This window comes from Thermobia domestica, chromosome 10, assembly GCF_964235325.1.
Source record: "Thermobia domestica chromosome 10, izTheDome1.hap1.1, whole genome shotgun sequence".
NCBI lineage: Eukaryota > Metazoa > Arthropoda > Insecta > Zygentoma > Lepismatidae > Thermobia > Thermobia domestica.
The window spans coordinates 42,683,949-42,700,428 of record NC_137463.1 but is presented as its reverse complement, the minus strand read 5'-3'; the positions used below and the strand labels follow the sequence as shown (position 1 = coordinate 42,700,428).

Here is a 16,480-nt window from a genome sequence, read left to right as displayed (position 1 = left end):
AATCATGCATTTATTTGTAATCGTAATGTGTCAATATTTAGATCCTTGAAGCCGTCATTATAATCATTTATATGCAATCCAGTGTTTATTTATATCAAGTATGGATTATTTCTCTTTTAAACATAAATCGCGTTTAAGATGTGTGAATGTAATGTAATTTCTGTTTTGAGTAAACTATGATTTAGCGTCAAAGTCTAGTTTTTCAAATTTTAACATTTGTATAGGTTGTGTTAGGGAAATATGTGTCAGAGCGGTAAACAGGCTTAATATGATTTTATTGTAACTTGTCAATTTTTATTATACTCATTCTTAAAAGAAACAATCAATATAAAGGTTCTAAAGACGTGCTATGTTGAGTAAGTTTCAGACAAATAAGTGTAAACACTCTTATCCCGTAATATCGCTAGAGTCTCGTAAATAAGGTAAACAAATTTAAGATACTCGAGTAAATCCCTTCGGAGGTACCTATCTGAGCAACGAACGCAGATAGGGTCCATAGCTATGGAGAAACGTTTATTTGCAAAAGAAGGAATCACTGAGAAAATCAGAAAGCGTCGACAACGTAATTATTTTGATCAATTGGCCAAATTATAATAATAGTAGTACTATATATATATATATTTCTGTGTAGTGTACTTGAATATGAAATATTTGTGTAGTTAGTGTTGTGTAACGATTTTTATTGTGAATTGTATTATTTACCAACTGATATAGTATGTGTACAAAGCTATGTTTTGTTTATGCAAATCTTTTAATATTGAAAATTCATTAGCGTTCATTAGAAACAGTACACTAAATTTTCTCAAAAGCATACTATCGCTTCTAAACTATTTCTCCAGTAAGTCTTGCAAGCAACCTAAATCATTAATTCTTTCATTCCGCAATCCGATTCTTAAACTTATTTCCATTTCTTTTATTAATAAAAAGAGGTAGTAACTGTGGGCGAATTACTTAATAGTCGTTTATGTCTAGGGGGAAAACAATAAATCATTTTGCTAATTAATATTCAGTTTAATAGAAATTTTTGTTTGTATAACTACGTCATAGTAATTATAAAGAATCGAATATTGTCAGTTTAGTTGAGTAGAAATAGATTGTTGCTAAATTTTACAGTCAAGATTGAATAATTTGAATATTACGTTGTACAGTGAAGAATGTGTTAAGAGAAATCATATTATTTGGTCAAAACAGTCAAAAGTCTGATTCATTTTCAGTAAAGTCAATTAATTCATTTTTTTGTAAATCCAAATTAACTTTCTTGTTGATTTTTGTAGATATCACCTTATTTCTCGTTAAATTTATTAAAAGTCTATTTGACGTTAGAACCAAAGCATTTATGTGGTTATCATTTCAAAGATATGCCTATTTCTTTAACCGTTATTAGCATACCTAGAAGAACTAGAAAAAGTTGAAGCACGGTTACATTGACCATCAGAAATTTTTATCTAAATTAACTCATTTTTTTAACTTTAAATTAAACTTTCCTTATTTGTTGCTTTTTAACTATTTTTGCTATCTCCACACACTTCGGTGACAGAGTGATAGTCAGTGTAGCCAACTGAACAAGCCATTAGCGAAAAATCTTTCTTTCAGCTTTGCAGCTTGTGAGATTTTTGCTCCGCATGTTTAAATCACTTAACTATTAACTACGCACCTGTTTTCCTAGCGCCTTGGAGACACCGTTATGGGGAAAACAGGATCGATTAGACTTAGGTCATCTTTCGTTATATATATCATTTTTTTTAATTCCTAACCATCTTAGCAAAACTGTATCTTTACCTTGGAGAACTGAAGTTCGAGCCCCGTGGAGTCAACTTCAATTCTCCAAACTCTCATTCATTTTTTTTTATTTGTGTAATAGGCAGATGAGTTGTCGCTCATCAATACCATTCACTTTTCAAGTACAAGTCAGGTATTCATTTTTCTGATGCATATTAGGCTCATCCGTGAGTGCCTTAATTATTCATTCTAGTTCAGATTAAATATGAAAATTAGAGATAAGGAATCGAATTCCGAAAACAATACGTTTCATATTCTTCGTCGCCCAAATACGTAAGATCTGCTTATTCGTAATATCACGCAGTAATTCTATTTGGCAGCCCGAGCAGAAATTTTCCTTTAATTATTAGTAATTTTCTATCGTTGCAAAACTTAGCGCCCGAGACAATAGCATTATCATTACCAAACTTGGCTTCCAATACCGGAACCCCCAGTGTTACAAGAAATGGCGCAACCGAACTAGGACCAAAGTACAATGTTACAAGAAATGGCTTCCCGAACAGGAACCCGAATGCGTAGTTAATTTTATTTAAAGGACCCGAATGCGTAGTTAATCTTATTTCAGGAACCCGAATGCGTAGTTAATCTTATTTGAAGGACCAACATGCATAGTTAATTTTATTTCAGGACCGAAAAGCGTAGTAAGCGTTAAAAAAAAAAAAAAAAAAAAAGGAGGAAATCTTGTTTGGAGAAGCATACATAGTAAATTTCGAACAGCGAACGAAAACAGTAATCAAGTCTATTACGTAATACTAAAATTAAGAATGGGAAGCGTGATAGGAAATTAGGTAACTTTGTATTCAAAGAATCATTATTTCGAGATTACCCGTAGGGAACGATTAAGCGTTCTACTCCCCCTCGCAACCAATTTTATTTCATGTCAGCACATGCGTAAAAAAATAATAATAATAATAATAATAATAATAATAATAATAATTGTTCTTACCTCATGTTTGTTTGTTGGTTTGTTTGATTGGAAGAGAAAGGAGATACACCATTTTGTTTGTTTAAAAAAAAAGAGAGAAGAAAAGAAGGAAAGAAGAAAACAAAAAGGTAATGCACCAGGTAAGCGACTAATATAAGTGAACATGCAAATTCTTGGCATATTGATGCATAAATTTAGCTAAGTTTGTTTCTAATGAATGACATTAGTATTAATATAACTATATATTCATATATAGATATATGTTTAGAATAGGTCAGATTTAATACTTTTATTTACACATGCATTTTATTACTTACATATTAGTGTGTTTTAGACATGTTATCTGTTAATTAATACACTATTTGTATATACACATAAATATCCATATGAATATAGTAAAAAAAAAAAAAAAACAAGAATGAACTAAGTTGTTGTGGAAAACGTGTGGTGATAAAGTAGCTTGGCATGCTACATTGATGAAATAGTAATATTTTTGCGTATTAAGGTGAACTTAGAGTACGAAATTTAGAGTGATTGACAGCATAGGTCAGATAATTAGAATTAATTTTAGACAAATTTTAATAAGAATCATTCTGACAATCCAGTTATTTAAGTCTACTTGCAGATGCCACAGTTGAGGCCATCTACCTTGAGGCAACGACCAAGAAACAGGATGTCTGCCATGGAAGAAGCACAACGTTGTCGCACGTGTGGACGTGACCTATGGGAACAGGATTTGGATCCCACGGATGAGGCTCAAAATTGTCCTGAATGTGGTGACCAGAGGAATACAAGTCCAGTTATGGAAAATGATGTCACTCAAGGAAGTAGAGACAACATTCAACAGCATCACAGGCCGAACAGCACTAATGGCGATTTTCAGGAATCTCTTCTATCAGCGTTACATGAGTTCATGAGACAACAAAAAGAAGAAAACAAGAAAAACGAAGAATTTAGAGAAGAACAGAGGAAGAAAATCGAAGAATTTAGAGAAGAACAAAATAGAAAACTTGACAAGCTCATGGAAAAACAAGACCATTTGGCAGAATACCTCTCGAGGAAACGACAGGAGCAAGCCAGGAGGCTGGACGAACACGAGAAGTCGAACACGGAAGTACTGGAGGAACTTCCATCAGAAGCAATTGTGCAGGATACACACCAGGAAGCCAAACAAACCCCCACACCTGCAGAGATAAGCACAAGTGTTTCCAACGCTGTGAACGCTCCAAAATTCAAGAGCAAACGTAAACTGTGTGGAAGAATGATCCCTGGTAGGACAAGAATACAACCAAGACGAAACAAAAATACAAGAATGAAAGGTTTCCACGACAAACGTCCAGTATGGCAACGCAGCCATAACTACTGCAGGAGGAATAATCACCTGAAGGTACGGAGAAAACAGGCTGAAGACTCCAGAAATGTAGAAGGAAAAGGAGTACTTGAGTTCGAGGACCAAGACTCATGGACAACTTACAACGGCCAGAGAAATCCATGTGACCGGCAAGATACACACAGTCAGGCCAGAGCAGTAGAGACACAGGAGATAAGTGACGATAACTGGCAGAACGAAGCAAATCCGCCAAGAAGTTATTTTCATGATGAAGGCACCAGAGAAGAAGACCACAAGTCAGAAGCAGAATGTAAAAGTGGCCAACAGGATACATTGATTGCCAATAGGAAAGTGGTGAGCACTCAGGAAATGAGCAATGACAATTGGCAGTACTCACATTGTACCAAGGAAAGCCTGGAAAATGACAAGAATGGTATCGGCATTGTCACCATTCACCCGGCCATGACAGTTGCATACTAAAATTGACTCCAACGGTCCAGGGTCGAGTCGAGGTTACGTGACAGCTTGCTGGAAAACAGACTAAGATACACAATGGCATGAAAACTAATGGAAGCACAGAAATACAATGATTGTAGGCAAGAAGTAAAGAAAAATTGCAAGAAGATACTGCAAGAAAAGTATAAGTCAAGAATAAAGTACTAGCGCGAAGAAAGAAAACTTAGCAGGAAACTGATGAAAGAAATATAAGAGAATTTTGTTTATGGCATAGCTCAGTTGAATGTACCTGCATCTCTTATCCAAGCGGCTAACCCTAGAAGATAAACATAAAGAATAAGAATATGTACTATATGGAAGCATAATGCCCAGAAATGAATTTGTTTACCATCATTGGTTTTAACTTTATTTCAGATATCGGATGTGAGGCAATCAAAGTTACAGAGGAAGATTGGAAAAAGATGTTCACCAATGTGCGCAACCCAGCATTAAAACCGGCCCAGGAGATGTAATTTTTGTTATGCACGAAGAAGTGCCTGTATACAGAGCAATCGGTAGAGATGGATTCCCGATTTGAGCTCTCTGAAGTGGAGTTTTGCGTTTAGAGCAAAGACTCAACGCACCCCTTCGCCTTGGTGATGATACCTGCGAAAACGCGCCGAGCCTAAGAATAGTGAGCTACGAGCAGCGAGCAGATGACAAATCCACCAAGATGTTTGCAAGTTCCCACAATTGGATGTTCGCGACATGGAACTTTGCCTTAATCGTTTTACTCTCCTTATATTTTAAAGTTATGGTACTGAAGATGAATCATGGCCGAAGAATAAAAGCAAAAGTGCGAGCAGTGGCTTTGCCCTCGCACATGGAGGAATTGAAGCTCCATGCCACCCTCTGTACCAATGCTCTCTTTCCCGATGATACAAGACGCTGAAGATTATTTAATATTGTTGTTTTGTTGTTTTATTACCTAGGGCAGCCAGCACTTTGGAAGAAATATAAGAAGTCGTATCCCGCGCATAGAAAATAAAGAAGAACTCCAAGAGACAATTAAGAATAAGGTCATATTATTTAAAACATGCCTCATAAGCTTGTGTCCAGCAGCTTGAACTGACCAACAACTCAATACCTGAGACCTCTCATCTAGATTGAGATTATCTCTCTCAGCTTGCACGAAATTTTAACATTAGGGTTCGGATTTTTTGTGAATTTATAAATTTTCTTCAACATAGATTAGGGTTAGGATTTTCATGTATTTGTACTTTTTGTTAGAATTTGAACTTTTATATTTAGCAAATGTTACTTCTCCTTAGATGCAGCCGTGCCTCACTCTGTTGCAGCACTTGCTACATCTTGGGAGGGGGGTATTGTGACAATTACGCTCACACACTAAAATTAATTGTTCTTATATTCAAATTAAAACATCTTTATATGTAAATTCAATTTATTTTAAAAAGTCAAGGAAAATTTTATTTTGTTTCATTTAGCAACCAAGCAACCTCTTTCATTTGTCCCAGGTAAAGAAGTTTCTCTGCTTTTCAGAAAGAAAAAAAAACATAAGACGGTAACCGCACTAATAGACCACCCACCGTTCTACCTCGCCAGTCGATGGTATTGTTACTCCAGCCATACTGTCGCACTACCTAAGTACCTCGATATCGCAAATATCACGTCACAGACACACAGGAACCAAAATTTTTTATCTACAATCTTCGCAAGTGCTTATGAAACTCTTTAACATCACGTACGAGCCCAGAACAGACGCTAGAAACCCAAGCCAAATTATCAACCGATTTTTGGGAAATGGTGTCACGAACTTAAAGCGGCGAATCAGAATCCGAAATTCAAAATTCACAAAGAGAAGAATGAAGCGTCTATTTTTTTAAAAAAAATAAAGAAAGCTGGGAGAACGCCTACACGGAAGAGAGGTTACTCTAAGTCGACACTTCATCGTGAAAACATCACCAACACGCGATTCATAAGCGTACGTCAACTCATATGTACATATATATATATATATTTAAGTGTTTAAATTTCAGAAAAATGGCTAGCTAGACACCCGTTAGCAGCCAGTTACTTAAATCACGCGTTATCCACAGCAACTTCGTCGTTACAAGATTATTTATACAAATATTTAAAACATCGACAGATAATTCTTATCATCTTACGGTAACGCTACATAAATGGTGATGTTGAAGTGAGTCTGTGATTCTATATACGTTGATTTCCCGCATAAAGTGCAAAGACAGGAAAAGTAGTGCGATGTATGGCGGATATATATATAAACTGTGCGAGTGAAATTTAAGTGCAGATGGATTTGATAAGTGACGCATCGTTGCATTTCAACAACATGGAGATGAAGGACGGAGACACGGGTTCGATCCCCAATACTCGAGACAGATGCCTTGCCACAGGAAGACCCAGACGCTTCAGACAAACGAGGACCTCTTCTCCGGGAGTTGAATCCAGAGGACAGCGGGGTCTGAGAAGGGACATTAGGAAGCATTGTGACGGTCAGTTAAGTACAGTGCAGTTTTCTTCTGAAGTGTGGAAATATAAGCGGAAGGACTTATTAAGGTAGGACAAAGTATTCTGCTATTTTCTTTATTGAAGAAGGACTATGGCCAATATTTCCGTGATTCGTGATCTCCATACTCACCTTTTCCTAGAAACTTCGGGACATTGTTTATTCATACGGAACTGTCCGTAAACATTTAGAGCATTTTTTTTTCTTTCTTTGTAAAAGAAGTAAACAAATAGCCTAATGCCTTGGTTGCATTTCCAAAATTAATTCACTGATATAGGAACTGTTAATTTCATTCTTGAATAAGTACCATAAAATTTTTGATTATTTTACTAGTGAAATTTGTATACATTGATTTGATCTTCAATCATGCATTTATTTGTAATCGTAATGTGTCAATATTTAGATCCTTGAAGCCGTCATTATAATCATTTATATGCAATCCAGTGTTTATTTATATCAAGTATGGATTATTTCTCTTTTAAACATAAATCGCGTTTAAGATGTGTGAATGTAATGTAATTTCTGTTTTGAGTAAACTATGATTTAGCGTCAAAGTCTAGTTTTTCAAATTTTAACATTTGTATAGGTTGTGTTAGGGAAATATGTGTCAGAGCGGTAAACAGGCTTAATATGATTTTATTGTAACTTGTCAATTTTTATTATACTCATTCTTAAAAGAAACAATCAATATAAAGGTTCTAAAGACGTGCTATGTTGAGTAAGTTTCAGACAAATAAGTGTAAACACTCTTATCCCGTAATATCGCTAGAGTCTCGTAAATAAGGTAAACAAATTTAAGATACTCGAGTAAATCCCTTCGGAGGTACCTATCTGAGCAACGAACGCAGATAGGGTCCATAGCTATGGAGAAACGTTTATTTGCAAAAGAAGGAATCACTGAGAAAATCAGAAAGCGTCGACAACGTAATTATTTTGATCAATTGGCCAAATTATAATAATAGTAGTACTATATATATATATATTTCTGTGTAGTGTACTTGAATATGAAATATTTGTGTAGTTAGTGTTGTGTAACGATTTTTATTGTGAATTGTATTATTTACCAACTGATATAGTATGTGTACAAAGCTATGTTTTGTTTATGCAAATCTTTTAATATTGAAAATTCATTAGCGTTCATTAGAAACAGTACACTAAATTTTCTCAAAAGCATACTATCGCTTCTAAACTATTTCTCCAGTAAGTCTTGCAAGCAACCTAAATCATTAATTCTTTCATTCCGCAATCCGATTCTTAAACTTATTTCCATTTCTTTTATTAATAAAAAGAGGTAGTAACTGTGGGCGAATTACTTAATAGTCGTTTATGTCTAGGGGGAAAACAATAAATCATTTTGCTAATTAATATTCAGTTTAATAGAAATTTTTGTTTGTATAACTACGTCATAGTAATTATAAAGAATCGAATATTGTCAGTTTAGTTGAGTAGAAATAGATTGTTGCTAAATTTTACAGTCAAGATTGAATAATTTGAATATTACGTTGTACAGTGAAGAATGTGTTAAGAGAAATCATATTATTTGGTCAAAACAGTCAAAAGTCTGATTCATTTTCAGTAAAGTCAATTAATTCATTTTTTTGTAAATCCAAATTAACTTTCTTGTTGATTTTTGTAGATATCACCTTATTTCTCGTTAAATTTATTAAAAGTCTATTTGACGTTAGAACCAAAGCATTTATGTGGTTATCATTTCAAAGATATGCCTATTTCTTTAACCGTTATTAGCATACCTAGAAGAACTAGAAAAAGTTGAAGCACGGTTACATTGACCATCAGAAATTTTTATCTAAATTAACTCATTTTTTTAACTTTAAATTAAACTTTCCTTATTTGTTGCTTTTTAACTATTTTTGCTATCTCCACACACTTCGGTGACAGAGTGATAGTCAGTGTAGCCAACTGAACAAGCCATTAGCGAAAAATCTTTCTTTCAGCTTTGCAGCTTGTGAGATTTTTGCTCCGCATGTTTAAATCACTTAACTATTAACTACGCACCTGTTTTCCTAGCGCCTTGGAGACACCGTTATGGGGAAAACAGGATCGATTAGACTTAGGTCATCTTTCGTTATATATATCATTTTTTTTAATTCCTAACCATCTTAGCAAAACTGTATCTTTACCTTGGAGAACTGAAGTTCGAGCCCCGTGGAGTCAACTTCAATTCTCCAAACTCTCATTCATTTTTTTTTATTTGTGTAATAGGCAGATGAGTTGTCGCTCATCAATACCATTCACTTTTCAAGTACAAGTCAGGTATTCATTTTTCTGATGCATATTAGGCTCATCCGTGAGTGCCTTAATTATTCATTCTAGTTCAGATTAAATATGAAAATTAGAGATAAGGAATCGAATTCCGAAAACAATACGTTTCATATTCTTCGTCGCCCAAATACGTAAGATCTGCTTATTCGTAATATCACGCAGTAATTCTATTTGGCAGCCCGAGCAGAAATTTTCCTTTAATTATTAGTAATTTTCTATCGTTGCAAAACTTAGCGCCCGAGACAATAGCATTATCATTACCAAACTTGGCTTCCAATACCGGAACCCCCAGTGTTACAAGAAATGGCGCAACCGAACTAGGACCAAAGTACAATGTTACAAACATTCTATCTTTACCGACACGCCTGTAAAGGATGAATAGCTGAGAGAGCAGCAAAGTCAAGGCAAACCAAAACTATTGCTCCTTCCACTGAAGCAAAGAAGAATCTTTTTGGGAAGTAAAAGAAACAGAAGAATGGAAGACAGAAATCCAGAAAGAACAAGTAAATAAAATAATCTGATGAAGAGGAAGATTTTTGCACTGTGTGCTTGAATGCACATACCAACAGCCGTCCAGGCGAGAATTTTTTCTAGTGTATTTCTTGCAGAGCATGGACGCATGTAGAGTGCACAGATGATTCGCCATTTTACACATGCCATAATTGTGACTCTGAATTTTCTGAATAGGTCTAATTCTCAGTGTCAAGCATAATTTGCATGTGCTCTTTTGCTGCAAAAATATAGGCCTAACTATTGCTTTTTCTTTCTTTATGAAAAGTAGGAAATAAACTGCTTTTCTCGACAATTCGTCTAAAAACTATCTTAGTTTCCCTTAGCTACTTTGTGAACAGCAGGAAATAAACTGCGTTTCTTGATAGTTCAATTATTTTAGTCACATTTTGAAATAATATGAAGAATTAGCCTATATCGCACCCTATTAAAACTGATGTGGTTTGATAATTTTGTAGCTTTCGATGTCATGGCAACCAAGCTAGAATGAAAGAAAGAAGTTTTCATATTTCATAATGCTGATTCTTTTAAATGTGAATAAAAGTCATTTCAAAATTCAAACAAATAGCTTACTTCATTGCAATATATATAGAATTTAGAAAAATCACGTTTATTACTAATAAATCCAATTTTTTGTCTGGGCTTTTTGCCTACGGTTTTCGAAATATATATATATATATAACACAAACAAAAATTGAATTTATCAGAAGAAACCATGATCTGTCCATACACGTCCATTACATTGCAATACAATGCTCTATCTGCTCATAAAAAATAACGAATGAAAAGTTTCTCCGGTCCCGGTCTCTCCTATATTTTCCAGACGCTGAATTGATTTTAATAAAAGCGTTTTTGTTCTATGGCGATCAAAATTTGAAAACGGAAAAAGTTAACTTTCATCACTTTCAGTTTGAATGGAGAGTTAACATCTGAGATACACCCTATCCTTGGACTGTTGGACCGATTTTCGATAGCTCCTATGTTTTTTTCTGATACTTGTACACAGATTGATATAGACATTTAATTTGACTTTCGATATATTGCATTATTCGAAGTTAATAAATTAAACATTTTGTACCAGTGGTTATTTGATCCCAGAGAAGGTCTCAGTTGATTTCTATTAAAAATATTAAATACAGAATTAAATTTATACTTCATCCTAGAACAGTTTTTAAATTAAATGCTCTGCGACGTCACAGTTTAGAACTCTAATTCTCTGTAAACCACACAAAAAGCGGACTGAGCATGCAGGAAACCTGACGTTGAGTGAGAAGAAAGAACATTGGTGATAAGCAACAGACAACTAATAACTTCGATGGTTTTGTGGATTGTTTTTCAAGTATATTATTCATGGATTCTTGATTACACGTACACTGCCAACACTTCCTTATTCCGCTGTCTTACCTCATTACCTCTCCCCTGCTCCACTCCAGTATTTCTGTCTGCTCTTTCTCTGATTGTATTTCTTTCTGCTACTTCTCTGATTGTATTTCCCTCTGTTATTTCCTTATTGTATTTCTCTCTGCTATTTCCCTGATTATATTTCTATCTGCTATTTCCCTGATTGTATTTCTCTCTGCTGTTTCCCTGATTGTATTTCTCTCTGCTATTTCTCTGATTATATTTCTCTCTGCTATTCCTCTCTGATATTTTCTTGATTGTATTTCTGCTATTTGTCTGATTATATTTCTCTCCACTATTTCTCTAAATGTATTTCTCTCTTATATTTCTTTAATTATATTTCTCTGTGCTATTTCCTTGATTATATTTCTCTTTGCTATTTCTCTGATTATATCTCTCTGTCATTTCTCTGAATGTATTTATCTCTGTTATTTCTCTCATTATATTTATCTCTGCTATTTCTCTGATTATATTTTCTCTCTGCTATTTCTCTGTTTATATTTCTCTCTGCTATTTCTCTGACTATATTTATCTACGTTACTTCTCTGATTGTATTTTTCTCTGCTAGTTATATGATTGTATTTCACTCTGATTATATTTCTCTGTGCTATTTTTCTGATTATAATAGCATTCTCGTGCGTCATATCTCGGCTAGTTGGAAATGACAGACATAGAAACTGTTTTGTAATATTCTATTTACCATTGTGTAATTTGATCTCCCGTTGAACAAAATAATAATTGTAGGATGGTCAAATCACATATAAATAAAAGTATTATTTCAACAACATTGAACGGATTATTGTGTGGAACTCCCTATTATAGATAGTAGATTAGCTGGAAACCGTAAAATGAGTTTGTCTGACGTAATGATTAGTTTTCTTACCTCCGATGCAAAGCATCCGAGTTGAGTTGAGTTTTATGTCCTTATGCAACATCAAAGTTATGAAGAATTTAACATGTCCAATGACCGTTCCCCACCAAATTATATCGCCTTCAAGAAAGATTGATTTCAAGCTTATGCCACGGTCCCGGCGATAAATATCCGATCGTTGGTTCATTGGTTTGGAGTTTAGCGTGCCCTTCAACACCGACGTTATATGAGACATGGACCTACAGTTTAACATGAAATGCGAACAACTTGAGCTCCCAGTGGAAATCAAACCCTGATCTCCTATGTTGAAACCAAAATGAACTTTTTCGAGACATCCGAGATCATTCTACAGTGAGTGGTTCAGACCTCACGCTAAACGTCAAATCCACTTCTCATGTAGCCTAGTATCGAGAAAATCCCTAAGATCCTCCGCACACTGGAAACCTTTTCTTCCGCAACTGTTTTGTCTCCCTGACTAAATGCGCACACAGCTGCAAAGAGACAGAAAACTCACCTAGGTGTCTCTCCAAGCAGCTAGTCTAAGCTAAATGACAGTGAAGAGATGAAACAGTTGCGCAACAGCTAAAAAATGCATGGAAGTAAATGGCAGCTCGCACACCGGCGACAAAACAGTCGCCTGTTAAATGTCATCAGGCGATTTAATTATCGATTATTTTACAGGTAAATTAATATAATATGTACGGATAATACATGCTTACCTTAATGCTACTAATACCCTTTCTTCAGGTGATACAGCTAGTCTAAAAAATTTGTTTTTCTCTTATTGCTGGTGCAACTAGAGACAACATGTTATCAAAGATGATCATATTATTTCTATACCAACCATAGGCGCCGACTTTGGGGAGGCAGGACACTTTTGCACCTCCCCCCCAATATTTCAAAACAGTGTTGAATAGAGCGCTGAAGCTTCAACCAACACTGGTGGCACTAGGACAAGTAAAGATAAATGCGCCAAAAAAGAAAAAAAAGTTATTTAATTTATGTCTTGAAATTGAACCTGAACCTACTGTTTGTACTGTCATGTGTCAAAATAAAAGTTTTGTTCCAACAGGAACGGAAAAGAAAATTATCAAAGTAGAAAATTCGCATAAACGTAGGTATCAGCCGTCTTGGAACCAGCAGTTTCCTATAATAGAATACAGTATTATAAGAAATGTAATTTTATGCAAACTTTGCAAACAAATTTTCGAGGGACGTCATTTTTCAGTTCTCTTCCAAAATGGAAATGACATTTATTCAAACGGGGTTTTCTAATTGGTAGAAGGGGGTAGAAAAGTTAAGAGCGAATGAAAGATCGAGTTCCTATAGGGAAATTGTAATTAAATAAATATAAATCTCTAGAATCAAATGATAATGTGCTTGGCCATATTTCTAATGAAAAATTGAAGCAAATGAAAGAAAACCGTAACTGCTTGCTAAAAATCACATCCTTTCTCCGTTATTTAGCTGTACAAGGGCTTGCAATACGAGGGCATAGTGTTGAAACAAGCAACTTTAAACAACTTATTGCGTCTTCGGTGTAAAGATAGTCAGGATCTTTCAACATGGTTGCAGCTAGATTCGTACAGTACAACTGGATATCGCATGATGTACAGAATGAACTGCTAACTATCTTGAGCCTATCTTGGGGGCAAGGGTAGTATTGTAAATAGAAAAAAAAAACGTTCGTATTTTTTCAGAAATGTACGTTTTTTTTAAAGAAAAAAAACATTGCCTCTCGGTTTTTTTTCTAATTTTTTTCAAATAGTCATTTGTAACTCATCTTACGTCTATTTAAGTATGAAATATTTTTATGTAAATGTAATTACCTAAACTCCATGCAACATAAATTAAAAGCTAGATACTGATACGCTACAAATATTTTACAATTTATATGAGTAGTATACCTACTTACAATTCGGGTTTCAGCAGTTTTCATCAATATCAAACAAGAAATAAAAGTAGAAATGAAATTTTTTTTCGTGAAAGCAGGCCTTTAATAAGTACGAAAATAATGTCACGAGCAGTACAAAATTCAAATAACTTGTCTAAAGGTAAAAACTAGTACTAATTTGCCTAATAGTATTTTTCTAAATATAATATATAAATAATTTGTCGACTAGATATATATGATATGCAGAGCCGGCTCTACCATATGTGCAACACCTGCAGTTGCATGGAGATGCAAGTTTGGAGGGTTCGACAAAATCTGTCATAAGTATATTATTTCTTGTTGGAAACAGATTTCATGATGATGGACCCGATGGTAGTTACACTTAGTAAGCTAACCTTCTATTTGAATACTACATTCATAAATTTATGTTTAGGTCTCATTAGTTTAAGGTCACATGGACAATGCTAAAGCAGATGGTTAAATTAATCTCAGCATGAATTGCTTGTTTCTTGTCAAATGTAAGAACTCAATTCTCAAACACCTGTTCCATTTAGTTAGTTATCACAGTTCTGATATGATAGTTAGTCTTTTCTTTGTCACAAACAAGTTCCTTATCACTGAAGGTGGAAAGAAGTTTTTTTTTAAAAAAAAAAAAAAAAAAAAGAACAGATGCAGAAGTAAAATTAAGCAATAAAGATAAAAAGCTAGTTGCATTTTAATTGCAAATTGATATATTGAGATTGAAGCTCGATATTAAATTCTATAAAAAGGGTTACCATTTTTTAGGTGTGTTTGCTTTATCTTCACTAGCATAATAGATTTTTATTTAAAGAAAAACAGACACAACGAGATTGTATTTGTAGTATTAAGCCTTTCTGAGTGCGAGTGCATTTTTCTTCCTCTTAATACCATACTTACAATCGTGAGTTTTAAGATTTGTTCTTTCTGGAGAAAGGGGAAGGCTGCAAATGAAACAATTGCACTGGGTGGCAAATTCGCTAGGGCCAGCCCTGATATGTACATACAAGACATGAATATAGGATGACACAATTTGAAACAATGCAGGGTGTTCCAAAATGAATATTAGGGTTTTGAAACTTTGTAGTATCTATTACAATTAACTTACAATTATAAATGTTATCAAATGAAAGAGCAACTCAAACAGTTTTGGACGCACGCATGCACATGCATTGTTTCTTCTGTGTGCCGTTAGAAAGAGCTAGTAGTAGCATAGATGGAGACTAGAGAGCAGAAAGCTTTTCGTGTTTTAATAAAGACTGAATCTGTAGTTACAGTGCAACCGCTGTGTGAAGAATATTAAGGAGATGCTTGCAACTACGTCCTTATCGTTTGCAGTAGCTACAGGTCTAAAGCCTACAGACTACGGTTTACGTGCCAATCTCGCAAATGAAATATTGCTGCATAGAATGAAGATTTTCTGGATTGTGTCGTCTTTAGTGATGAATCGACATTTCACCTAAGAGCTCATGTGAACACTAATAATGTTCGCATCTGGCGGTCACCAAATCCTCAGGAGAGGGTACAGGTGAAACAACACTCCCCTAAATTGAATCTGTTTTGTGCTATATGGTGGAAAGTTTATGGGCCTTTCTCGCCTATCGACTAGATGTGTACCGTGTGACAAATGAATCTCACATCGAACACATAGCAAAGACTGTTGGAGGTGCTCTTTTACTTGATGTATTGTTTATAATTGTACGTTAAGTATAATAAGTATTACGAAGACTAAAACCTCGATATTCATTTTGAAACACCCTGCATTTTTCACCAACAGTATTGGAACTAAGATGTAAAAAGGAGAGAAAATTTTTCTTATAAAGTTATTGTTTACAAAAACAACTACAACACGAGTTAGTAGTCAAAAAAATGTAATCAAATGTACACTCGTAACCCTTTCGGACCCAGGTGGCCAAAGTGACACACACGGGTGTATCACTTTTTTAATCCGCTCCTGTGTTGACACTAATTAAGATATCGGGACATTATTTTTGCCAAATATGGTTGGACCATACTTTATCACATTAACTTCTTTTTCTTCTGGGTGTCGAATTTCCTTCTCAAATTTCACCCCAGTCAAAGATTCGAGAATTTTCGAATTTCGAATTTCCTTTACTTTTTTTCCCCCGTAGCTTCCTTCGTTGAAGAGAGATCTCCTTAACACTTGCCCGGCAGATACCTCGGATGGATATCTAATTTTTGACATCAATTGGACGGGCCTGCACGCAGTGTTACCAATTAGGAAAATTAAAATTTTCCCAAATTTGGGCAAAAAATCGAAATTTTTGTTTATATATCCGTACCTATAAGTCCGAGTGCAAATCAACTTACGCCAGTCGAACGTTTGTCCTTACTGAACAAATGCGGGTACAGATCGTTAAAATGGAGTTATTAGGGAGCGCACGAAATATTCGTATTTAGGTTCTAAAACTTAATTTTTCTAGTTTTTCCCTACTTTTCTGTTTACCGTAATATATTTTTTTGGTAAT

The 16,480-nt window shown here is 34.7% G+C and overlaps 1 protein-coding gene across 1 annotated transcript in view; it reads left to right on the top strand.

Moving 5' to 3' along the window:
• Positions 1 to 1,982: 1,982 nt before the first annotated feature.
• The window catches only part of LOC145662465 (uncharacterized), a 71,163-nt gene continuing 56,665 nt past the window's right edge, over positions 1,983 to 16,480 (top strand). The window contains exon 1 of the mRNA XM_081728071.1: positions 1,983 to 7,064. Coding sequence (XP_081584197.1) covers positions 3,330 to 4,514 — 1,185 coding nt within the window. The 5' untranslated portion in view covers positions 1,983 to 3,329 and the 3' untranslated portion in view covers positions 4,515 to 7,064. The remainder of the gene's footprint in view (positions 7,065 to 16,480) is intronic.